At 37.3% G+C, this 26,355-nt stretch overlaps 1 protein-coding gene across 1 annotated transcript; it reads left to right on the top strand.

Moving 5' to 3' along the window:
* LOC6038066 (cGMP-dependent protein kinase 1) lies at nt 1-24,838 on the top strand. The gene is made up of 8 exons (XM_038256103.1): nt 1-507; nt 10,168-11,730; nt 11,787-12,025; nt 17,808-17,905; nt 18,612-18,822; nt 23,768-23,999; nt 24,058-24,407; nt 24,579-24,838. The coding sequence occupies exons 1-8, from the start codon at nt 424-426 to the stop codon at nt 24,739-24,741; spliced, it is 2,940 nt and encodes a 979-aa protein (XP_038112031.1). The 5' UTR covers nt 1-423; the 3' UTR covers nt 24,742-24,838.
* Nucleotides 24,839-26,355: the final 1,517 nt, after the last annotated feature.

The raw sequence follows: 26,355 nt of genomic DNA on the forward strand, positions 1-26,355 counted from the left end.
CACACCTGTCTGGTTGATTCGGACTGAGACGTGGGCTAGAAATTGTCTCCCGCCACTGACAGACAGTCACTTCCGAGGTGTCGCGCGGTTTGAACGCGAAATTTTCCCACCCCTTCTCTCTGGGGGGTAATTTGAGTTTTTTTAAAGTGTGAAGTTAGTCAAAAAATGTGATTAACTGTGTCAATTCTCAAGTGAAAGTGTAACGAAGCAGATAATAAGAAGAAAAAAGCAGCTCTAAATCACGCAGATCCGGAAATCAAAGAAGAAACAACCAGGAAGCTGAAAATTAAAATTTATGAATCAACTAACACGCTGGGCGTGGGTGGGTTAACGTGAGTTAGGACCCCACCAGGAAGGGGAGTGAATAAATAAAATCAATCTTCTCGTGGGGAAGAAGCAAGTGGAACGAGAGCAGTGATAATAATGGCGTGTTTCGCGAAATTTTTCTCCCGAAAGCACGGTTCATTTAACCTGCCCGACGCCACCGGTGGAAATGACGGCATTGTGGTGAGTTGGAAAAACTCCGGGAAAAAAGGGCGAAAGTGTGTTCAGGAAGGAGTAATCAGTTTTTGATGAACTGATGGATGCTTATTTTTGATTTAGTATGGTAATTTGCTCAGTATGATGGAAGGAAAACGGAATTATTCAAAATTTCCAAAAATATATCTTCACCATGCTGCTCTTAGCAACTTATTTTGTCATACTTCTTCTTTCACACGTATGCTTTCTTTAAAAAGCTACTGAAATTTGAATTTTGAGAAAATCAATTTTGAGATAACTTTCCTCGGAAGTTATGATTTTAATTGCATAAACAAGCAAGACTAAAATTTTTAAAGGAGGAATTATTCAATATTGAAATGTTAGTCTTGATTCAAAAACATTTAAAATAATGTTTTCGAAGAGGTCGGAAAATTTCACGACTGTTTCATTTTTTTTACCATTGAAAATCGAACTATTAGTTGCTAAGATGTCGACATTAAAAAATGGTGGGTTGTTTGGGTGAGACTTGTCTCTTAGACAATTTTTTAGCTAATTTTCTGAACTCTTAAAAAATATGGTCATCCATGGTTACTACCAGAGATGGCAAATGCAAAAAAAAAAACTATCGAAAAGCCCTCGTTTGATTTATGACCTTGCAGTTACAGAATTCACTATTATGGTGAATGAAGCATTTGTAGCTTTTTGGAGGCCCATCGGCAAATACTTTCCCTAGTCTAATTTTTTTTAAATCAAAAATGTGCAAATATTTCTCTGACAAACGTTTAAACATGATTTTTGACATTTTCCAAAAATCACTATTATTCAAAAAATCATAACATTATAGGCTCAAATGTTGCGGGTTTTGGTCTCCTAAAACAAATAAAAAATCTCAAAAATCAAAAAAAAATACCAGTTTTGGGAAAGTTGCACAAAAATCACCAAATTTTGTTCCGTGTACATATTATTTTCTTAACTGTCCTCATAAATACCTAAAACTTTTCCAAAAATGCAAGTGATCATAAAATTCCCTCAAAAGTTGCAGATTTTCGAAAATTTATGTATGGATTTTTTTAAACGAATCCAACTTTAGTTGGAAATATTTCAAAACGTTAAACTTACCAATTTTTCATACCGGACAAAATTCGATCAGAGACGTTTAGTGCTTTTCTAGCTTTTTCTTAGTGAGGAGACAAACATGTTAGTAAAGCTTGCTAATAAAACCAACGCTTTTCGTTTAGAATGTGAAAGAAAATGGTTGAACTTTTGTATTTCTTTTATTTGATGCAAAAAGTATTACATTTTTTTTCCTTCGGGAAGATATTAAGTCTGGGGTGAGATTGAATAAATGTTTAAACGGTTTGCATTAAAAGTAGAAATCTGGAGTTTTTTTTAAAGGACCAATAAACCAAATTTCCAGTTTTTTGCTTTTTGGGAGTTTTTGAAACCGCCATGAGTCAGGGGTATTGAAAAACACCCAAAAAGCAAAAACTAGAAATTTGGTTTATTGGTCCTTTTTTTAAAAAAAAAACTCCAGAAATTATCTAATTTCATCATATTTTGAAGGAAAAAATATTGTCGAAGCCATTTAAATAGTTTTAAATTACGAGAGGTAAATCATTTTTAAAACACATATTCCCCACACTGGCGGTACACAAATTCTGTTTTGAACATTTAGTTTTTGAGAAAAAACATATTAAATAGAATCAAACATAACATTTAGTTGTTTTTAACTTCTTGTCATCCTCTTTCCTTTTTCGTTTTTATTTGAAGAGCAAAAAAATCACATGTCATTTTAAAAATGAACCATGAAATTATATGTTTAAAATACATATAATTATGTTGTTGAGTCTGATTTCGATCCAAAACTAGGAGCGCTCTTATTTTTTTTTTTGAATTTTTAGAAATTTTTTGCTTTTATTTTTAATTTTATTATAATTGTAAACAAAGATATTCGCAAAACTTTTGATTGGAAGAAAATTTCTATCGACCCAGTTTTATTTAAATTTTTATATCATAGTTGAACATGATTTATTTGTTGTTCCGATTTCATCCATTTTCAAGAGACATACACTGAAAAAAAATTAAAGTACTAAATTCCTAAATTCTAGGAATTTTGACTCCTTTCCTTATTAAGTAACCCAAAAAACCCGATTACTAAATAAGGAAAAGAGGAAAAATTCCTAGAATAAAGGAATTTGGAGCTATTTTTTTTTTATTTTAGTGTATAGGGGAGAGTGGGGAGACTTGATTCCCGAGGACAGTTGATCTCTAGCCTGTATCTAGTTAGCATGTGGTTAAAAAAATATCTTTGTTCTAGAAAGTTTTGTGAAATTTACTCTATTTGATTGTGAAAAACAAAGAAAAAAATTGTTCAGATTGAGTTACATACATTTGTATAAAAAGTGCTACACATAAACTCCACTTTTTCTTTGTTTTGATGTGATTAGAAAACACTTAAAATTTATTCATACGGCAATTCCCCACGAAAACAGCATGATTCGAAATAAAACGATCGATTGGGCTCAATTTTTTTCAGGGGAATCCTTGGCCGAAATAATTAGACCCGTTTTTATTGGGGTGGTCCAAAAAATGGGAATTTTTACCGATTTTTGCAAAAACCACATTTAAAAGAAATCATAACTCCAAACCATTTTAACGGATTTTAGCTGTCTTGGATGCAAACGAAATGGTATTAGATACGCTTTTAAGGAAAAATAGTTCAAAGTTTAAATATCTTGGCTAACATTTGAAAATGCTTTTTTGAGGGTCTCGGGACCAAAGAGCCTATGCCTGATTCTTCGAAAAATTTTACATATAAAAAAATTGTGAAGTTATTTTTCAATATTCCGAGACAACTAAAATCGGTTGAAATGGTGCGGAGTTATATTTTTTTTTTTTTGAAAAATGTGGTTTTTGTGAAAATCGGCAAAAAAAATCCCATTTTTAGGACCACCCTAATGGCCAAACAACAAAAAAATACGGGTCTAATTATTTCGGCCAATTAACCCCCAGAAAAAATTTGCGCCCATTCGAAGAAATTTTTTAATCGAATCATGCTGCATAAAAATGTGTTTTATACATGAATTGTTTGATAAACTTGTCAACTACAAATCCCTTACGCATTTGACGTAAAATTTATCGTCATACAATTTTTACCATCAATGATTTAGAAAAGTGCAATTAGTCACTGGAATCAGCTTCAAGATAAATTAATTGGTTTAGTTTGGGTTTTTAGTATTTCGTACATGGTAGATAACTTCCTGCAGTTTGAACCATTTTTCAAATATTTTGTAAACACGAATTACCAGCTTTTGCAAAAATGCTCATTTTTGGTCAAACAAAGAATATTTTAAGTTTTCAAATATTGTACATACTAAACTTGTTATACTTTGAACAAAAACGATAAAGCTTTATGTAAAGTTGCTGTAACTGATAGAAAATCGATAGTTTGGATGAATAAGAAAAAAAATATTTAAGAAAAATGTTGAAAGGGGTATCAAGTGATTCCTAACATTTTGAAAATGCGTGATTAAAATATTTGTTTTTTAAACGTTTGGCATGACTCGAAAAGTTTAACCCTTTACCGCACATTTTTTTTTTAGAAAATATTTATTTTTCCAGTGTTCAGGAGGTTATTATGAGCAATGTGTTTTTCTTGTTTTATTTTTAGTATTTTAATATTCATTTATCTTGTTTAGTTTATGATTGTTTTTGGTACACAGTAAAAAATAATGTAAATTTGGAAGCTGTAATTTTGAAAGGTTAAATATTACCTCTTTTATGATGTAATTTTACCTCAATTTAGACTGAAAAAGTGACATTACACCAGAAAAGTGGTAAAATTACACATTTCCAGAGGTAAAATTACACCTTTTTCTGACATAAAAGATGTACCCCTTCCGAGATGTAATATTACCATGATTTTTTTTTCTGTGGAGTATTTGGCCTATTCTATATGTGCATTTTGCCTAACTAGTTTTTACACGTTTTTACAGTCACTTTTTAATTTTTTTTGCATGTTTTTCACATTTTCTGCTAAAGAATGGCATCATTTGAATTGCAAAAAAGCGTTGATGAATTGTCTGGGACACCACAAAAAATACTGCATACTTCTTTTTACTGAAAATATAGGAAATGTTTGTAAAAAACACAGCCAAAAATGTCATTTTTAAAACCATAGGCAAATTCACATTAAACAAGTTAAACATCCAACCCTGAAATTTTAAGAGTTCTTCTTTCCAATGCTTTTTAAAGATCAAAAATTGGTTGGAAAATTGATTTTTAGCGATTTTCTAAAGGCGGGGTTAGGTTGTAAAGGGTTAACACTTATCAGCCAAACAAAGTTGAATGTTTAAGCTTTTTTTTTTTTTTGAGTTCGGAAAACCACTCACACTCACAAATCGAGTAGGCTTCCTCACAGCAAACACTCTCGTTACTCACCGTGAGTGTGAGGGCTGAGTAAATTTACTCATATTTGAGTAAAATGAGGGCGTGAGTAGGCCGTTTCCAACAGTTTGTTATTTATAGAATCAATGAACATATCAATCCAAAATCAAACGTCTTTATCAATCGGTTGTACATTCGAGGTAGCGTCAATGTCTATAAATCCGAAGGTTTTGTGTTGATATTAATTAGGCATAAACTTTTTTTTTGCTGTCTACTATATTTTTTTTCATTGCTGAAAAGGAAACCTTGGATTGTCGAAGTCCAGCGGATGGCGGATGGGCAATTATTTTCATAATTTTAAGATGGGCGACCGGTCGAAATCTGTTGTGGATTGACCTACCGCGGGAAAAATCGGAGGCCGCAGACGGGCGCAGCTTCTGCGGGTGGATGTTGGCAGCCATACCAAAAGAAGATGGCCGTGTTGTTGTGGGTAATGGTCACTCCCTTCGACAGCTGTGCAATTGTGGCCATTCCCGGTCGCTGTCAGTTCTACCAATATGTCTTGCCTAAGAACCAGGACACGCCAGTGGAGCCTCAGCGAATGCCGGTGGCCCTAGCCTAAAGCTGTCCAAAGCACTGGATCGGCTTTTTTTAAATTATCAGTGAACCTCCAAGCCAAAGCCACCGGCGGCTACTGCAACTTCTTCGGGATGTCCCGATTCTGCAGCATAACACATTTATACTACTGTCGACGACTGGGAGTGGCCACTTACCTCAGCAACACGGCCATCCACTGCTGTTAAAGCTGTTAAAATCCACCCGCAGATGCATTCCTAGTCTAAACAACCTCCGACCTATCCGTCGGTAGGACAAAACTCGCTGAAAAAAACAGATAAAAATCAGGATTTGAACCATTGTGATAAAAAAACTTCTAATTGATAGCACTGCGCCTCTACCATCAGGATTACTTTTCCGTTGTTGAGTGAGCAAGAAATTCACCAATGTAGAGTTTGACATCTCGAAATTTGTTTTCGAAAATAGCCCTCATGAGCCCTCATAGCCCTCTTTGTGAGTAAATGAGCAAAGCCCTCACACTCACCGAGAGTGTTGAGTAATTTACTCGCAGGTAACTAAGTTTTTCCTCATGGTTGAGTAACCCGTGAGTGAGTTTCCGAACTCTGCTTTCAAAAATGCAAAAAGTTTCAAGATTTAAAAAACTCGTTATCTTCAGAACAGTTTAACTTGCCTTGAATATTTTAACAATATTTGATTTAGCTTATTGACAATATTTTGGATTTTTTTTTTGTAAAAGTACAGGTTTGAATTATTTAACTTAATAAAACACATGTTATCTGCAGTTGTTTTTTTTATTTCCGTCTTTTCTTTACATTTTTTCTGCTCTTCATATAATTGTTAGATTTTGAATTGTTTGAAAACGATAATCTGATTTTTGAATTTGATTTTTTGAAGTATCCTTATCAGCCCAACATAGTTGAATGTTCAAGCTTGTGATATATGGAGAGAACTATATGCGATACAAAAAAGGGGATCAAGTCTCTCCACTCTCCCCTACTGATAAAATCTAATGAGCAAATTTATTTGAAACATACCGTTTTTTGTAAATTTCATAAAGGTTTGTGAAACATGCATTTTACACGAATACTTGGCTTCATTGAACATTTTATTTAAATTGATTTGAAAAGCTCGTTACCTCAGATCAGTTTAACTTGCCTGGAATACTTAAACACTATTTGACTTAGTTTATTGACAATGATTTAATTGTTTTTAATTTAAGTATAGGATTAAAATTAATCAACTTGAAAAAATACATGTTATCTGCATTTTTATTTTTTATTTTCGACTTTCTATCACATTTGTAATGCTATTCACATAATTGTTAGATTTTGAATTGTTTAAAATAGTAGTTTATGCAACAAGTTGCAAAAAGAGTGTTTTTTCAGCACGAGTCGTACATTTATCCAACGAGGTTCACCGAGTTGGATAAATACGAAGAGTGCTGAAAAAATCAAGTTTTGCAACGAGTTCCATACAACATTTTTTGCAATTCCAAAAAACACACACTGAGTGAAATTTTATGTCAAATTTTCATGTATTTTGTCAATAAATCGTTCAGATCAAAAAAATGTTGAAAAGTGTTACTTTTCAAAACAAGTGCTGAAAAGTTCAACTTTTCAGCACCCATTTGAGTGCTGAAAAGTAGAACTTTTCAGCATTTATTTTGAAAAGTGTTGCTATTTGATTCTGTTGTTTTTGGTACAGAAAAGTAGGCTATTTCGTCGTTCAAGAATGACAGGAAAAGTAGGGGAAATTCTCGTATCTTTGGCAGGTTAAGCACTCGCTCCTAATTCCATCCAATTTGCTGATTTTCACTATTTAAACAATTAATTTTGCAAAACTTTTGATAGAAACTTGCTTGCTCACTTCTTATTGAGCTATTTATCACTCGATTTCTGTTGAAATCGCTTTTAATGAGCTTTGATTGAATGTCAAAATTCTGACCTGCCAACATTAGAGGCACGCTGGAATTAGATGCTGTTCCCCTAAGTAGTTTCACGACGGAATTGCAAAAACGGTAATTTTCAACACATAAACGCTTTTTGGTTCTTGGACTAGAAAATTCGGTAAAATTTTGCCCAAAAAAATATTAAATTTTGTTTATGGAAATCATGGATAAATCTATGACAATAGCATTTTTAACCAAATTAAACATTATTTTTATTGGCAGGGAATTAAATTTAAATCAATTCTTCCGATAGTAGTGTGATCAGGGATTCCAATTTTTTAATACACGACGAAACTGAAGCGTTTATTGACGTCAACTTTAAAATTGTCCAGTTGTTTATTTAACAGTTCAGCTTTTTTGTGATTTTTATGACATGTCATCAGTGACTCATCACTTTAAAATGGCAGAAAAAGTATTTTCTAAAAAGGAATTGCAAAATTACTTTATAACTCCTTTTTTAATTCTGCAAGTTTACGCGTACTCGTACTAGTACGAAAAAAAAAACGTAAATCACCACCGTTATCAGTGGCAATTTTTTGCGATACCCGCAACGTCACAAGTGTCACACTTTGTCAACTGTTGCTGCTGTTTTTTAATGATTATTTCCTAACATCAGCCAGCCAGTTTAAACCTATCGACATTTGATAAGCTTCTTTTGTTGGGGGTAATTTGCAAAAAAAAATGAACGGTCAGTAAAATTAACATTTTTTTTAAACTCTAAGCTTTGAAAAATATTTGAATGACTTTTAACGTTTTCGCTCGCATTTTTTTTTTAATTTAAATTGTGAGAACTTTACCAGGTCAATTGTCCAAATCGGTTTATTTTCACCACGGCAACGTGCTTTCATCGCCGCTATCTTGCCGTGGCGCGCCGTTGAATATTTTCGGACGCCGTCGTGACATTCCAAAGTCATCTTATCAGTTTGGAAGCTTTGATCGGGGGAGAGCCTTTTGGGGGGATTACTCATAGGCCATTAACAGATAGGCAGTGGAGACCTGAGTGAGCATTGTTTTCCACCGATGATAGAGTAGAGGTTGTTTGGTCAGAACATTTCCTCGGAACAATCAGTGCAAAAGGCTTGCAAAGGCTGACGAATACACTCTTCAACCAATCTCCTACTAATTGGATGTTACGAAGGGCGCCTCGGAGTGGTTTGTTTGTGGAATTATTTTTCACCGGGGGAAATCCTTTCGAGCCAATCAGCTTTGGGCCCTTTGAGCGATTTGAGCGGGAAACAATGGGCGAATAATTGGTAGGCATCGAGAGCTGCACAATGTTTTTGAATGTTTGATTGTGAAATCATCAGCATAAGCGGATTTTATTTTTGCAGTAATTATGGCAAGATTCCGTGGAACTTTGAAATGCTTTATTTAAATACTTTGTAAAGGAAGGTTCGAATTTAAATGATTTTTTATTTGAATAAAGGCAAGGATTCAATTCTCCAGAACTTCGCAATTTTTGTTGATGCTGCAAGCCCTTTTGCATAATAAATTTTTCAATGCAGGTCTTCATACAATTTTGCATGCTAGTGTTTCAAAATGGGCTTATGAATATTCTAATCTTGAAATCTGTATCCCAGAAATTCAAAAGTTGGAACGTCCCATTCAATTGACAAAATCCCCACCCATTCAACGCCTTTCTGCACCCTCAAGAAGCGTTACAATGTTCGCAACACTCCCCCTGATAACTATCACTTGATTGCTGGCTGCTGCTGCTGTTGGTTGCTTCCGTCCACGTTGTCCTAGGCAACGACTTCTTCGTCAAACTGCAACCAGGCAACCCACCCACCCCCGAACAGTCCGTTATCAACGACGACAAAAATACGACCAAACACGGTTAGTCACTTGGAAGTAATTACAAGGTTTCACCCACACTTCAGGGTGGTACGGGGGAGATAACAGCTCGATGAAGAAGGGTGTGAACTGCGGTTCACAACAAATTTCGAGGTAATTAAAATCTACTTTACTTGCTGTGAGCTCATCGCCGATGAATGGATGTGCGTCAACGTTGAGTGGGGAGGGATATTTGGATGCGGTTGCCGGTGCGGTCTTGGACGTCATAAGATCGTTATCGCGATGCAGGTATCGCGGTTGATTTTGTTTTGTTTCAAGGAAATTGTTGGACAACATGTTTTGGGGGCGCAAGCAACGTCAATCAAATCAATTTGGTTGCTGCCTAGCGCAGCTTTTTCTTCGAGTTCTTAAAGTTCTCGAGGCTAATGAAGTTCTTGAAGTTCTAGGTGTTTTCAAAATTAGTCAAGCTACTGAAGTACTGATAGGTCTCTAAGATTTTGATGCGGCAGATGTTTTTTGAGTTCAAAAATTTGATAAAGTTCTTCAAGTTTTTGGTAGACTAACTTACTGATACCTTGCTTAACTTCAAGAAGCCCTTGAACTTTCCAATATGTCAGCCATACAGTCTATTATAATCACTGAAGCTATGAAGATATGGTCCAGGTTCAAATATCGCTGACCTCTTACATATTGTGGAGATAGACCCAAAGCTTACTCCAGACAATTCTTGGTTAACCGAGATCATCCTCACATATCAATAAAGTATTCGATCATTCTCATCAAAGCTGTGCGGATATGATCTGCGTTTAAAAAAAACTTTACTCACTTTAGTCAGACGTATGGACTCTGTTTTCAAAATCTTGCTATTCTGAACTATTCCTTAGGAAACCTTTTCACTTAAAATTTCAAGAACTTTAGCAAGACCTGAACATTCCAGAAGTTCCAAAACCATTTCTCAAAATCTTCAAACTTCTCAATTCCAGCCCGTCCGAATAAGCACCACCGTCTACGATCGCGAGTTCAACCCGGTACGATATGGATCCCCAGCACCCAACGGAAAACTATCCCCAAAGGGCACCCGCGAGTCCGGCCTTGGCAGTCTGGACGAGCAAAACACCACCTCCAACGAGTCCTCCTCGACGTACGAATCCAGCTCAACGAAGCCAACCCCCGCGCCACAACCTCAGTTCACTCGCAAAGTGGCACCCACGGTCAAGAGTAGTCCTCCCCCCAAGGACCGGATAAGTGCCAGCTCGGCGGAGTACGTAAACGTCAACCAGGAACTGCTAAAGGAGATCCAGCAAACGAAAATACTCTTGCAGCTGGCGCTGGAGTCCAAGCTGAGAAGTGAGCCCAACAACGACGACAAGGTCCAGCTGGTCAAGCTGAGGCAGGAGATCAAAGAACTCCAGAACAGGATCAGCCAGACGGAGGTCATTCGGGCGATCCAGGAACCGATCGTGCAACGACAGAAGGTCCAGCAGACCAGTTCGAATCTCGTCCCGCAGCCAAAGTTCGTCCACCAGCGAAAGAAGGCCCCACTGAAGCCCCTGCAGTCGGAGACTTCGGACGATTACGACACGATAACGCTGTCCAGGCTGGTGGAGGAGTCCGTCCCAGAAGTCTTCACATCGGAGGAGGACGAGCCGGATCCACCGAAGCTGCCTCCACCTCGGATCAGCGTAAGCAGGCTTAACAACAGTGATGACCACGGTGATGACGATACCTCGCAGGACGAGGAACCCACACCACCCAAGTTACCCCCACCCCGGACACCACCCGAGATCAACGGCATGATTAGCCGAGCGGAGCACATCCAAGTGAGCCATGAAACAATAAAGACGATCCCAGAACCCACCGTTCCACCCCCAAGTCGCGATCCTCCACCGACCCCAATCGAGGAACCCTCTCCCAGCAAGTTCCCCCAACAGCGAGAATCCCAAGACTCGAACCCACCACCCAAGATCGAAGAACTCAACAACAGCCGGTCGGGAATCCTAAAAAAAGCTCGCAAAGAGGGCGTCGTGTCGGACAAGCCCGAGCCGAAAACGTCCCGCGAGATCGTGATCCCAAGCCATCCAAAAACTCGTGACGCCGAACTACTCATCAAGAAGGCGATCACGGTGAACGAGTTCCTGAACAACCTCATGGACGAGGAACGGCTCAAAGCCGTTACGGACGCGATGAGTCCGATGGTGTTCCCACCCAACAGCTACATCATCAAGGAGGGCGACATCGGGGCGCACTTTTTCGTGTCCGCCGAGGGGACGTACGAAGTGGTGGTCGAGAACAAGGTCATCAAGTCCTTTGGCCGCGGCGTGGTCTTTGGCGAGCTGGCCATCCTGTACAAGGCGAAACGGTTCGCGTCGATTCGGGTGACCACCGAAGCGAAGGTGTGGATGCTGGAGCGCAAGATCTTCCAGAAGATCATGATGAAGAGCGGGAGGAAGGAGCGCGAGGAAAACGTCAAGTTCCTGAGTACGGTGTCGATTCTGAGGGATCTCCAGATCGAGAAGCTGCACAAGATCTCCGACTTGCTGAAGCGGGTAAGACGAAAAACGTCAACCTAACTTAAAGTCATTTACACCAACCTTACTTGCAGGAATTCTACGCGACCGGATCGACGATCATTCAGCAGGGAGATCCGGGCGATAAGTTCTACATTATCCGCGGGGGTAGTGTGAACGTGATCAAGACGGATCGCAGTGGGACGGATAAGCTGGTGGGGACGCTGCAGAGGGGGGCGTACTTTGGGGAGCAGGCGCTGCTGCACGAGGATCGCCGGTTGGCGAGCATCGTGGCAAATCCACCCGGGACGGAATGCTTGACGCTGAATCGAATGTGAGTACAGCGTTTTGCTTTGAAAAAATCTGAGAAGATCTTGAGGAACCTTTAGGGTGGTCCAGACCTGTCTTTGTTACCTTATATGTAAAACCAAAAATTGAAAGAGAAAAATAGGGTAAAAAAGACGTTAGTCACTACAAAATATGACCAAAAATCGATATTTTGAGAATTCTGAGGGTAGATTCAGATTCAGTGGGAAAAATTACATGGAAAACATATAGTTGGACAATTTTCGAATTTTGTTAAGTTGGTCCCATAAACTTTTGCCTTGAAAATTACACATTTTCAAATGAAGATATCTCTAGTTTAACCTTCCTACGGTATTGGGGTCTTTTTCGGTATTTTTAAAAATTCAATTCGCCATATTTTTGGTTCTGTAAACTGCCGTTCTACGCATAATTGTCCCATGTTCAAAAAAGTGCAACTGAGAAAAACGCGATTAAAATTTTTCGATCGATTTCTGTGTTTCTACGCATAATTGTCCCGTGGGTCCCTATTCGCCCTATATGTCCCTAATCACCCCGGTTAACATTTTATCACCCTTATTTGTAATCTTCTTACAGCTAAACAGGTACACAAGATAAAATGCTTCTGAAAACTCATTATTTCTTGATAGAAAATCCTTGGTGGGACAATTATGCGTAGAATATTAACGATGGGTTGTTTTCAGTGATTTTCTGAACAAAGATGATTTTATGTGTTTTTCTGAAAATATACGTAAAATTAAGCTTAAAAATGATAAAAAGTCATAATCGTCCAAAAATGACATGAAACAATCATACGTAGAACGGCAGTAAAGGCCTTGAAATTTTCTGAAATTAAAATCAAAACCAAATTATTCGCTCTACAGCCTTGCCTTGACGTTCAATTGCGAGATTCCTACTCGAAACTAGGTATCCGAAGGCTTGATTGTTGAAGCAATTGCAAACCTCTATTTACACCTTAGCTTCCATCCATCCCGGGATTCAAACTGACGACCTTTGGATTGTAAGTCCAACTGCCTACCATCAACTCCACCGAGACAGGACCCAGGCAGACTGGGTGAGAGGCAATGACGCTTACCCCTACACCACGGGTCCCAGCAATGCTATGATATTTAAAAAAATATTATGAAAATTTTAGTATAAGGACTAACAGAATTCAGAATTTCTCCCATTGAAATATAAGTTTTGATTCAAACAATTTCAAAATATTTTATCGAAAGAATCACAAAATTTTACAAACGTTAAATTTTTAACATTGAGTATTATTTTTTGAGATAATGGTACGGGTCCAGCCGTAAAACACGTGGTCATATTAGGAAGGGGGAAGGGGGGGTTTCACGAGGAGGGGGAGGGGGGTCCCGATACCCAAAAAATGCCCACGTGGTTCATGGATGAACCCTATTAGAAATTTAAAGGCTGTTTGGATGAGAATTGGAAAACTTCAATTTTCTAGTTTCTTTCCTTTTATTCGCTGTATTTCAGCAACCAGAGGTCGAATCTTCAATGTCTCTTAGGCAGTTTTATTGGAAATTTTACGAATTCGAAAACGATATTCTTGGAATGGACAATCATGGACACTATTTTAAAAATCTAAAAGCGGGATTTTTCAGTTGAAATTGAACATTGAGTGACTATATTTTCAAAAAGGTGCACCTAACCAAAGAATATGTACTTTTTGATTGCAAATTTGATTTAACACTAAAAATTAAATTCAATAAAATTTCTGGGCAAAATCTTCTATTTTTTCCAAAAACATTTTTTTTCAAAAAATCGTAACTCGGCGGCAAAATGTTTGTCCATACTTCTGTATGCAAAAAAAAACGTCAACTCAAAAATCGTCACTCCAAGCTGATTAAGCTTTATGATTTCTGCTCTTTAAACAAAAAATCGGGATTATGTTTTAGAAAAACCTTCAGACTTGATTTTCAGAAATGATCATTTTTAGGGTATTTTAACCACCCTAGTTTTTAAGGCACCCAACAATTCTTTTTTAATCCGGCTGAAACCTTTTTGGTGCCTTCGGTTTGTTCAAAGAAGCCATACTGCATCATTAGCTTGTCCATACAGTATGTAAAAAAAGTATTTACACCCCTTGGGCACTATGCACATTTTGTGATGAAACATGTAAAAAATTTAAAGTTTGACAGAAACCTAGTACTACGTTTTGTTCAGAAACTCATGCCAAACATTTCGCTACAAAAAGCTCATGAAAAGATGATTTCTATAAAAAGTTATATAACAAATACTATTACGAAAATAAAAAAGGTGCAAAAAAAGTTTGTACACCTTTCGAAAAATTAACATAAATAATGTTATTTGTTGGCAAATCACCATAAATCCAGTCTCCCAACTCCAAATAGGCATCCTTGACTGATTAAAAAAATAATTTGGATTGATTATAAAGTTTACTAACTACTTAGTATAAAAGTTTATATAACTCTGGAAATTCTGTAAAAAAATTATCTAAACTTAATTTTGCAAACTTTTAACTCAAATAAATGTCAATATATTACCAAAGAATTGCTAAATAAACATTTTGGAGTGGGTATAACACCGTTTTGGGGGTATTTGTATCGATAGAATAGATTTTTCGTTGGAATTTCGTACCAACCCGGAATTACGTCGTCGGAAAATCCGCCGGCATCTGAACCGGTCCACAATTCACAAGTCAACCTATGTGGCATCAAAAAGGGCATAAAATTTCCGATCTTTTGATACCCATACATTCAGGTTTTCTATAAAACCCACGTTTTTAAATACCTAAGCAAAAACGTTGTTATGGTTTCGTTTGAGCAACCTGCCAAAAATGTATGGAATTTCGTAATTTTTGTTCTCGTGGATCAAACTTACTTTTTGCCCAGGTATTTAAAAACGTAGGTTTTAAAGAAAACCTAGATGTATGGGTATCAAAAGATTGGAAATTTTATGGACTTTCCGATGCCATTTACTTGCGAATCGTGGACCGGTTCGGATGCCGGTGGATTTTCCTAAGACGTAATTTCGGGTTGGTACGAAATTCCAACGAAAAATCTATACTATCGATACAAATACCCCCAAAACGGTGTTATACCCACTCCAAAATGTTTATTTAGCAATTCTATGGTAATATATTGATATTTATTTGAATTAAAAGTTTGCAAAATTAAGTTTAGATAAGTTTTATATAGAATTTCCAGAGTTATATAAACTTTTATACTAAGTAGTTAGTAAACTTTATATTCAATCCAAATTATTTTTTTAATCAGTAAAGGATGCCTATTTGGAGTTGGGAGACTGGATTTATGGTGATTTGTCAACAAATAACATTATTTATGTTAATTTTTCGAAAGGTGTACAAACTTTTTTTGCACCTTTTTTATTTTCGTAATAGTATTTGTTATATAACTTTTTATAGAAATCATCTTCTCATGAGCTTTTTGTAGCAAAATGTTTGGCATGAGTTTCTGAACAAAACGTAGTACTAGGTTTCTGTCAAACTTTAAATTTTTTACATGTTTCATCACAAAATGTGCATAGTGCCCAAGGGGTGTAAATACTTTTTTTACATACTGTATAATGTTGTGAGAAAACAAAACCAGGTGGCCCTTAGTATTGAAGGATGAACCAATCATGTTTAAAAACAGATGCGATACAGCCGCACTTCAAATTAGGCTTAAATTTTCCTTAATGTTGTATGCCAATGATGATTAATATCAACATTTTCAAATATTCAATATTCTTTCTTCACAAAAACTGGAATATCTCAGCTCAGAGTTGATGAAACTTCAAAGTTGCTTAGACGAAAATCTTCGGCGGAAAATTTCCTACAAGATGCATGTATTTTCACATATGAGGAAATTTTTGTGTTCAATACCGAGGGAAAAGATTGAAAAAAAGTAAAGCAAAAACTCGTATTTTTCGACATAAAAGCTACCGGGAAAGTGAAAACAAGGTTTTAAAAGGCCAAATCGATACATTAACTTGTTTATTGGACCACAGACCATCATTTAATGGTAAATGCTATTTGAAATTTTAAAATTTTCCATTTTTTCTAAGCAGATTTTGTGAAATTGTTGAAAAAACTGACTTTTTTTTCAAAAAAATGCCCAGGGAACGTGGTAAACGATTTTTCCGAAAGTTTTCTTGTATGAGAGAGTTGTTTCTAACATGATTTTCTATCATTTGAGAACTGAGCACATTGAATTCCTCGACTTCGTGTTTTTTTGGGACACGCTAATGTTCCATACAAATTTGTCCTAACCCTAGGGATAGGGTTGAATCGGTCCGACAAAAATATTTTTTCAAAAAATTTCATAATTTTAATGGAAAAAGATGTCGGATAAACTGAAATTAATTTGAAATGCATTTTCCTGCGTTTAAAACCATATTGAGCATATTTGAAATCGACCAACAAACCAACAATTGAAAAAAAATCGTTGTACAATATTTAAGCAAAAATTTTTTTTTTTGATTAAAAAAAACTTCGCCAAAACTGGTATTTTCAAAACTAAAAATTGCAAGACCTCTTGGCAGGGGTGAAATGCATTTTTAAACACTTTTTTTGAAATTAAAATTAAAACCGTGGCTTGTAATTTCAATTTTTATTTGTTTGCCCCTCCCCCCCCCCCCCCTTAAAGTCGTGGGGGACTTTGGCCAGAGTCAAGGGACATAAACTTCAAAAAATATTTGCAACGGCCTGATTGCTTTTATGCAGAAATATAATGATCAGGATAATGCTAATGATCATAGAAAACGTGTCAAAAATCACTCTAAATGAGTTGAAAAAGTAATTTTGATGTAAAATTTTCGTGGCAATTAGTTGAATAGTTCACCAGAACAAAACAGTATATTTGTCTACAGTTCATGACTAAACTTTTTTTTTTGTTTTTTTTTAATCATTGGTTATTATTTCAAACATCAATTATGATGTTACAGTTTAAGGAGATATTAGACTATGACATACAAAAAAAACACACTCCCACTTTTTGTGTTTGACAGTTTGCCAAACTCGCATACTTGGCGGCGAACTCAAAAATAATGCAAAATGTATGACGGTTGAAGTTTCTGCAAACAAATGCAGTCAAACTGTCAAAAAGTTTGTTTGTTTGTTTGCCGTAGTCTAATACCTTTGGTACTTTTAACATATAATCAATTTTTGCAATTTGCAAATTGATCAAAGCTAACATTTTAGTTTTTTAAATACATTTCTCCATTTTTGAAGGTGAAATTAATAGGGTTCCACTTTGGAATTTTGCTTGAAATTGAGCAGTTCCTGGTGTTATTTCAGTAGGTAACGTTCCTTAAATTAACATTATTTCGACTGACTGAAGTAAAATAATCAGTCAAGACATGCTTGGATAATTAATTCAATAAAAAAAAAAATTAATGATGCATTGTTGTGAAAAAGCTAGCGGCCAAGTTAGATTTCAGATGACGAACTCAAAACACTTATTTTGGCAAAAAGGACAATTTTATGACAGTCAACTTTTTTTTTGTATGAAGCTGAACATGTCAAATCAAACAGGTGTGGACAAATATTCGCATGAAATTGTGATTTTATTGAGTTTTTCAACAAAACACCTTCGGAGGGTCCAGGAACCTACAAGAACCTTTTTCCTTATGGGTAACATTTTTTATTTTTTTTTAGGAAAACTTGAATCTTGTTTCAATCGTTTTTCTATGTGCTTTCCTTATAATAACAGTTTCTTTCATTTTTTTTATTCACCGAAGACTCAACAGATAATCTTCGCGATCAAAATCCCGTAATTAATGGTCTATCTCTCTTATCTACTTCATCTTCCTCTTTCTCTTTGCAGCGCCTTCAACGAGTTCCTCGGTGGCCTGGAGCAGCTCCGTGAGATAGTCCTGTCGGACGATATTCCACGAACGTCCAGCAGCCGGAAAACTGTCTCCGGTAAGTGTGCAGGAAGCTGACACCCAGCACTATAGCCACCTCAGCCCAATTTATGCAAATTGTTCCTCACATTCCAAAATCTGGAACTCACAAAAAGGGAGGGGAAGGGGATACATTGCCATTTGACTTGACTAGTTCGGTTTCAATTGTGTGCAGGTTGCAACCAAAAAGAATCCGATTCGGTTGGCCTGCATTGCATGTTCTCCGATTTTGAACAACTTCTCGTCCAAAATTCACCTCGTTAGACACGGGGCGTGGTGACTTTGGTTTGCATGGGGAGTGAACCTCTGGAAAGTTTGAATGTTTAAAATATTTATTTTAATAAAATCCGTCCTTACATAAATACTGATTTTTATACAATATAGAAGACTCCAATAAACCATAAGTCAACTGAGTTTGAACCACAAATTACAAATTGGTAGTAAAATTGATGCAGATTTCATAGAGAACTGCAGAACGCTGCCGATTCCCACGGGAGGTGGCAATGGCAGTGCCAGTGGCACCAGGTTCAGGGTCTCCAGTTCAAGACCGGATCACCAGCGAGCCATCCGGCCAGATTACGAAGTGGTGGGGAATCCCGGAACGGACGGACTCCCTTCCCCCTGGACAGTGAGTGGCATTATTCATATAATTCTTGTTATCTTCCCTTTTTCGGTTTCTCTCTGGATTTTCGCCGATCCCACCACCCACTTCTTGGTTGAAGCAGAGTACGACCACATCCAGCTGCACGACCTCACCTACATCGGCACGCTCGGCATCGGTGGGTTTGGCCGCGTCGAGCTGGTCCAGTGCCAGGACCGGAAAACGTTCGCCCTCAAATACCTCAAGAAGATTGAGATGGTTCGACAGCAGCAGCAGGAGCACGCCTACAGCGAGAAGGACATCATGCTGAGCTGTAACAGTCCGTTTATCGTGAGGTGAGTCCTGTTTGGAGGGGGAGGGGGTCTTGGGGATAGGTTGTCAGCTAGGGCTGGAGAGGGGGGGGGGGCACTGATTGATGAACTGATTGGCGAAGCAGTAGTTTGTCTCAATTAGTCGATTTGTGAGGTTGAATGAAACATGCGGTGGAATGCTTGAAAAAACCCGGCTGAACATTTAGGTATGTCAACAAACCGACGTCGTTGTGCTATCTTGTAGCACCCGCCATTTCGACGTTCCGAGAAAAACGCGTTTTGATGTTTGACCTTGAAAAATCAAAAACGAAAGCTCGCAATTTAAACAATAAAAAACAGATTTCTTTGGGAACCAACAGCGAGAGAGGTACTCCTCGATATTAGCTTCTGAAAAGTGCAAAAAATGCCTCACGGCATAAAAAGAGGCGGTCCTCACCAGCAGGTTCGGCAGATTTGAAGAAGCTAAAGAATGCCGATGTGCTACCTGCAAAGCCAGGCAGTTTGAGCAAGGACGCTCAAAATTCGTCTGGAAACCAGTTCGCTACCCTCCCTGTGGACGTGAGCGAGAAGGAAGAATTTGAACGACGAGAAAATGTGCTACCCATTTTTGTGAAAACAGCGTCATCGGATTCGGTGCGAAAGTTCCTGACCGGGTTTATGATGCTGATGGACTCAAAATTTTGCTACCTGGCAGAAAGGATTACAACTACGTTCGGGATTTCCTGAACAACACAAAGATTGAATACTACAGCCATGACGATCCAGGTAAACGCCCCATGAAACAAGTCATCCGTGCCCTGTACGACATGGATGTGAGTGTGCTGAAAGAAGAGCTCAAAACTGTTAAGTTGAACGTGATCGAAGTTTTCAAGATGACGAGACACAACAAGGACATCAAGTATCGTGATCAACTGTACCTGGTTCATCTCGAGAAAGGATCGACAACGCCGTCTGAGCTGAAGGTAGTTCGGGCAATTTTCAACATCATCGTGACTTGGGAACGTTATCGTCCAGTGCACCGTGACGTGACACAGTGTTCGAACTGTTTGCAGTTTGGGCATGGTGGAAGGAACTGTTTCATCAAGAGTCGTTGTGCAGCCTGCGGAGGTGAGCACAAAACTCAAGCTTGCGAAACAATCAACGAGAACATTGAAGTCAAATGCTTCAATTGCGGCGGCGACCATTCGACCAAGAATCGAAGCTGCCCAAAACGTGCTGAGTTTGTGAAAATTCGTCAGCAAGCGACGACGAGGCACCACCCAAATCGCCGCAAAACACCGCCAACTTTCACGGACGTGGATTTTCCTGCTTTGGCGTCCACGGAGCGGGATCTGTTCGAGTGGTTCCAAATCTGCAGCCATTGCCGTTGAATCAGCGGCAAAGAGTTGCAGAGACTACAACACCTCCAGGCTTCAGTCAGCAACCGAAGGAAAACCAACCAGCATCAACGGATGAAGGCAGTAGTAACCTGTTTTCACCACAAGAACTTCTGAAAATTTTCATCGAGATGACAACAACACTACTTGGTTGCAAAACTCGTGCGGAACAAGTAACAACGCTTGGAGGATTTATCTTAAAATACAGTTCATAGTTTACTAGTTCCTGTGATTTTGAATAATTCAAAGAATTTTTAGTTGTTTAAGGGATTTTTCTTTTTTACCCAAATGTATTCGATTCAATGCAAAAATGTACAACAATTTGAAGTAAAGACAATAAATATGCTCATTTCATAAAAAAAAACGAAAAATAAACCAAAGATGAAGAGAATTAAGCCATACCTCTGAGCATTTAAATGAAATGTTATTATTACAAAACAGTTCAATAAAGACATATTTAATTTCAAAAAGAGGTGTTTAAATAACAAAAAATAATAACTAAGATTTGTTTTAAGAAAAACAAAAAATGTTATAACTCCGTTATTACACAAACAATCCAATAACAAAAAAAAAATAGCAACGAATAACAAATCTTTTTACAAATAATACAAAATGTTATTGACCTAGTATTTTCAAATATCAACAAATGTTATTTCCAAGTTATTTCGGTCTGCTCGGGAAAGAGAAAACTCATAACTGATTATGAATAGTTCTCAACGATTTTCACAATTTTTTTTTCGCGATTTTTAATTTCTTTTTGGCAAAAAACAAAAAACGATGAAAATTTTTCAAAATTGCTTCATTTTTGCATAACTAGGTAGTCTGGAATGTCCTCCATCCCTGGCTGAAACGGGACAAAAATCCATTGAAATTTGCCAAAGTTACAGCCACTTTAAGAAAACTGTTTGCATTCCGCCGCCTTCAAATGGACTAAAACGAGGCCAAAATTAACCAAAATGTCGGCATGTTGCACATTTTTGTAAAGCTCATTCAAAACCCAATCCACTGAGATACATATCTTGACGAATTATTATGCTTAGTCGTTAATATCTGCGCTAAACTGGTATTTTTGACGATACCAAGGCATTATCACATGCTGGTTCGCCCATCCGGCTAAAAAAACCCAGAACTATTATACTTCATTCGAAAGCATTTTTCATTGTGCTTCGAATGTCATCTTAGGAAATAAAATTCCCTTTGTAAATCGCGTCCAGCATGCAAAGATTCCACCCGACCTCAATTCAGGTCCAGAATAGTCTCAAAAACTTCTTAGCCAAGCCAAGACAAGTCAAGTCATTTTGGGAAATGACAATATGTAATGTGTTCTTAGATACCTATCTTTGAGCCATCGATCGACTCTGTTAACGATACACTTTTTACCCTTTTTTAAATTTTCGCTTTAGCTACGGAATGTGAGAGCGGAATGTGTGAGAGAATTGCATTTGCATTGTTTACATGGATTTTCGTCGACAGACCGTAGGCCTATTTCACTTTTACTGGTATAGAATATCATTCGATTTAGTAAGTCTATAGACTATCTACTTTGTAAAGTAATATTCTTTCTGTCAAAAAGGATCACAAAGTTTTTTCTTTAAATTGTTTTAAAAATCCATTTTAAATCCTTTGCGGTCGTATAAAGTGTCATGGTACCCAGAAAATTAAGCTTTATCATTGTGAACAATAATATTAGCAATTTAGTTGAATTTTAGAACTCAATCAACGAATCGCCTATATATATATTCAATGTATATTATACATGTACATTCTCAATACATAAATTTGTGTATGAACCGAGAAGAGGAAGCCCCCATTCACCTAGGTGGATTAAGTAACGTTTTTTGGGTTTGAATGGAACTTTGTCCATGCCCTGTCTCCAAACAATGTTGGGGGCCGGACATACCAAATGAGTATTTAAATGTACGAAATTCTGTACAATGAGAAAGGATTTATTTCTGATCGATTTGGTGTCTTGGGCAAAGTTATAGATTATGATTAGGCTCTTCTAAAAAATAGATACAAGGTAAAAATTCAGATTTTTTCTAAAACGTTTTTATCACTTATCTAAATTTTAAAATAAATTGAAAAAACAATTACATATTTTATATTTTGGATTTTTTACATGTTACAGAGAACTGAAAAAGACAACTTCTGAACCAAAATATTTTTTTTATTGAAAACCTGGACAAAATAATTAAATTTGCTTCGAAAACACATTTTTTTTGTATAAAGGAAAAGGAAAGCACCCCTGAAAAAATATGTTTGAAGAGCTGAGTTAATATTCTTCAATATTTTCTAGAAAATCGGAAATGGCTTGAAAACAATTGATCCGTTTAAAAATGTGAAAAATGAAATTGTTGCACTATTTTCTTATATCTTTGGTAATAATTATGTAAAATTGGTAAAAAATATCTATTTGAAGACCTTTTCAATGGTAAAGATAGATTTTAAAATTTTAAAATTATTGTTTTTAAAAAGATTAGAAAAAATTACAAAAGTTCAATTTTTAATTGCAAATTCAATTTGATTTAAAAAATAGTTTATTTTTTATTTTTTTTATTATTGTTTCTTTTTTTGATTAATGAATTTTTATCAAAACTGTTTTTAAGATTCTAGAACATATCAAAAAATATCTAAATTAAAAAATAAGTACTTAGAAAAAAAAAACAATTTCAAAAATGCTTCAGATTGCTCGTCTACACGTCTTTCAAGTGCCCCAAACTATGAATTAATGAAATTTTGTTACAATTAAGAGAAAAACGAATATGAGTGTCGGAGAGCACGGTGACTGTAACGGCTTTTTGAAAACTCATCCGAGATTTAATCTTTGGTGATAAAAAGTAAAAAAAATCAGTTTTTTTCGCGCAAAAATAAAAGCTAATAACTTTTCTGCAAAAATCCTTAAAAATATGGTGTCTTGTAAAAAGTTGTTCTAAATTTATTAAATGCCTTACATCTGAGAATTGATTAAGATTTGACGACAATTGCGCCCTCTATAAGTAAAAAACTGAAACAGTTGCTTTTCTCCATACATTTTGTCAATTTTTCTCATACAAATTTCACCGACTTAGAGGGAGGAGTTTCCGTGGTCAAAATGAGCTCAAATTTAGAATTTAGCCTAATGATGGGTCAATCTTTGATTTCAGGAAGTAGCCCCGAGAAAGCCCGGATTTGGACTACCCTAATGGAGAGTTGTATTGAAAAACTAACGGCATGGTTAAAGTTCTGCCATGCAATATTGTTGTATATGATATTGAAGCAATGAGTGATTTCCCCATTGTCTTATTTACAAGTAGATATTTATAAAACATATAGATCCTGCTTCCTTTGACTTTTAAAATTTCAGTTTGGTTTATTTTACTTTAGGTTTGTTAACTCTTGAATGGCTTTATGCAGCCAATACTAATTGAAGCTAGCAGAAACATTTCCATGTCGTCGATAATTTCAATTATTTTTTTTTTCAATTTGAGCTCGAGTCTCATTTGAGCTTTTAAAATTACATTAAAAATACATTTAATGCAACCAACCTTCCATTACCTTTTGTTGTTCCTGCCAGCCTCAATGATACACATACTGACTGCATTTCCCCTCCACAGACTGTACAAAACGTACCGCGACAAGAAGTACCTGTACTTCCTGATGGAGGCCTGCCTCGGCGGGGACGTGTGGACCATCCTGCAGAAGAGCAAGTACTTTGACGAGCGGACGGCCCGCTTCATGACGGGGTGTGTGGTGGAGGCGTTCGAGTATCTGCACAGCCGGAACATGATCTACCGGGACCTGAAGCCGGAGAACCTGATGCTGGACGAGCGGGGCTACATCAAGCTGGTGAGTTTTAGATTTTTTCATGAAAAGTCAGCTCTTCTTAAACAATTACATTTTTAAGGTTGACTTTGGCTTTGCCAAGCGCATCGGGGCGAACCAGAAGACGTGGACCTTTGCCGGGACGCCCGAGTACGTGGCGCCGGAGATCATCCTGAACAAGGGCCACGACCGGGCCGTCGACTATTGGGCTCTGGGCGTGTTTATCCACGAGTTGCTGGTGGGAAAGCCACCCTTTCGGGGGAAAAATCACATGAAAACGTACAACGCCATCCTGCGGGGGATTGACATTATTGAGCTGCCCTCGCGGATCCCCAAAAAGGCCCAGGTGCTGATCAAGCGTCTTTGCCGGCAGATTCCGGCTGAGCGGCTCGGATACGGCAAGAACGGGATCGCCGATATTAAAAACAACGCGTAAGTTTTAATCTTACTTCACATTTCGTTAGGTTTAAGTGGTCTCGGATCACCAGAAAGGTCGATGAAAATTAATTCCCCGGTTAAATTTCCCAAAGTAACATTCATCACCCGCCGCTTAATCCTGGGTTTAATTTCATCCTTTTTTCTTTTTCTCTTATTTTTTTCCAGTTGGTTCTCCGGTTTCGAGTGGCAACGGCTAAAGGAGCGCACCCTGGTCGCCCCCCTCATCCGACCCATCCAATCCGACACGGATCTGTCCAACTTTGACGAGTACCCCAAGGATCAAGACGAACCGCCAGATGAGACCTCCGGCTGGGACATCAATTTTTAACCGTCGTCACACGTGTGTGTGTGTGCTGCAATCGATATTTACTAATTAAAATAAATGCTGGCCGTTCGGCATATAATCCGAAGGAAATAAAACAAAATCTGACCTCTCTTTCTTTTAACGTGTAAATTTTCCGCTTTTTACCGATTTTAAGCCGGTTGCAATTATAGGTTGTTTTTTCCTCTCGACACAAACGCGATCAACACAAAAAAAAAACAAGAAAAGTTACGCACTAATTGGTGTTGATATAAACCGTCAGCGGCGCAATGAATCGAGTCCTGATTGCTGGCCCGGCGGCGATTTCAGCGGGACTTACGCACATTAATTTGCGTGTTTTTCAATCAACGTGTAACGTGCGCGCGCCCAGGTGCTAATTGGTTTTCGTGCGACGCCGCCGCCCATCCGGAATGGGGATTAATTTTCAGTTTTATTCACTTCTGGCAATACTTTTTTTTTGCTCCCGTTGATGCATTTACTTCCGTCAAAATGGGATCATTTACATCGTAAATGTTTGGGGCAAAGGTGCATGGAAAACGATTTAATAACCTGGAGGTGTAGCAATTTCATTGATCAAAGAAAATGTTTAATTAATTGGGGGGAAATCATGCGTGAACAATAATTTCAAATGAGATAAACAACTGTATCAAATAATCAAATGATTTAAAAAAATTGAAAAAAAAAAACATCATAATATATTTAACATACCGTCAGTGGGGTGACTATGGGTAAAAGCACTTATCATTTCTAAGTAACAATTACATTTAAAATGATATCAAAGAAATATTCAAGGGGATTTAACGTCAATCGTTCGAAAATTTACGTACAGTCATGTTCAAGAAATAAGCGACAAAATCAGCCAGAAATGGCATGTTGACGTCGTCGTGCTATCTTGTCGCACCCGCCATTTCGGCGTTCCGAGAAAAACGCGTTTTCATGTTTGAACCTTGAATAAACAAAAACGAGAGCACGCAATGTAAACAACAACAAACACATTTTGTTTGGCTGACCATTCTGTGCATTGTCCCGAAGTTTGGTTAAAGTTGGTTGCTGGAGTCCCGAGTTATAATTACAAATGTTTAACTTGTACGTGCGTCAAACGCGTTCTGACCTGAAATCCCTTTGCCTTTTGTCGCACTTACATCAATTTTTAGGGAGTGACAAGATAGCACGACAAGATTGAAACTTCTTTCATATGAAAAGTGACAAAAATTTTCGGAGCTCTTTTGGTTTTCATTGAATATCTCAGGATTTTTTTGTTTCATAAAAAGACTTTTTATTAACAAATATTAAAATCGGCTGCCGATCCCGATGATGCTATGAGACGCGGGTTCGATTCCCGCCTTATCCACTGAGCTTCTTTCGGATGGTGAAGTAAAACGTCGGTCCCGGTTTCTCCTGTCTCGTCAGAGGCGCTGGAGCAGAAATCCCACGTTAGAGGAAGGCCATGCCCCGGGGGGCGTAGTGCCAATAGTTTCGTTTTTTAAAATATTTACATACATAAGTTCATAAACTCTTTCCAATAATTATTGCTGTCCTTGTGAATTAAGTAGTCTCTTTTTTCCGCTGCCCTTCTTTCTAGGACCATTTCATCCCGATCGTCCCAATATTTTGTGAACT

This window comes from Culex quinquefasciatus, chromosome 2 (assembly GCF_015732765.1).
Source record: "Culex quinquefasciatus strain JHB chromosome 2, VPISU_Cqui_1.0_pri_paternal, whole genome shotgun sequence".
NCBI lineage: Eukaryota > Metazoa > Arthropoda > Insecta > Diptera > Culicidae > Culex > Culex quinquefasciatus.

What these genes read in the sequence shown, in the direction of transcription:
- LOC6038066 (XM_038256103.1), top strand. Translation starts at nt 424, where the DNA reads ATGGCGTGTTTCGCGAAATTTTTCTCCCGAAAGCACGGTTCATTTAAC. An exon ending in CAGCCGGAAAACTGTCTCCG is followed by an intron (nt 17,906 to 18,611) that starts GTAAGTGTGCAG and finishes TGGTTGAAGCAG; the next exon opens with AGTACGACCACATCCAGCTG. An exon ending in AACAGTCCGTTTATCGTGAG is followed by an intron (nt 18,823 to 23,767) that starts GTGAGTCCTGTT and finishes TCCCCTCCACAG; the next exon opens with ACTGTACAAAACGTACCGCG.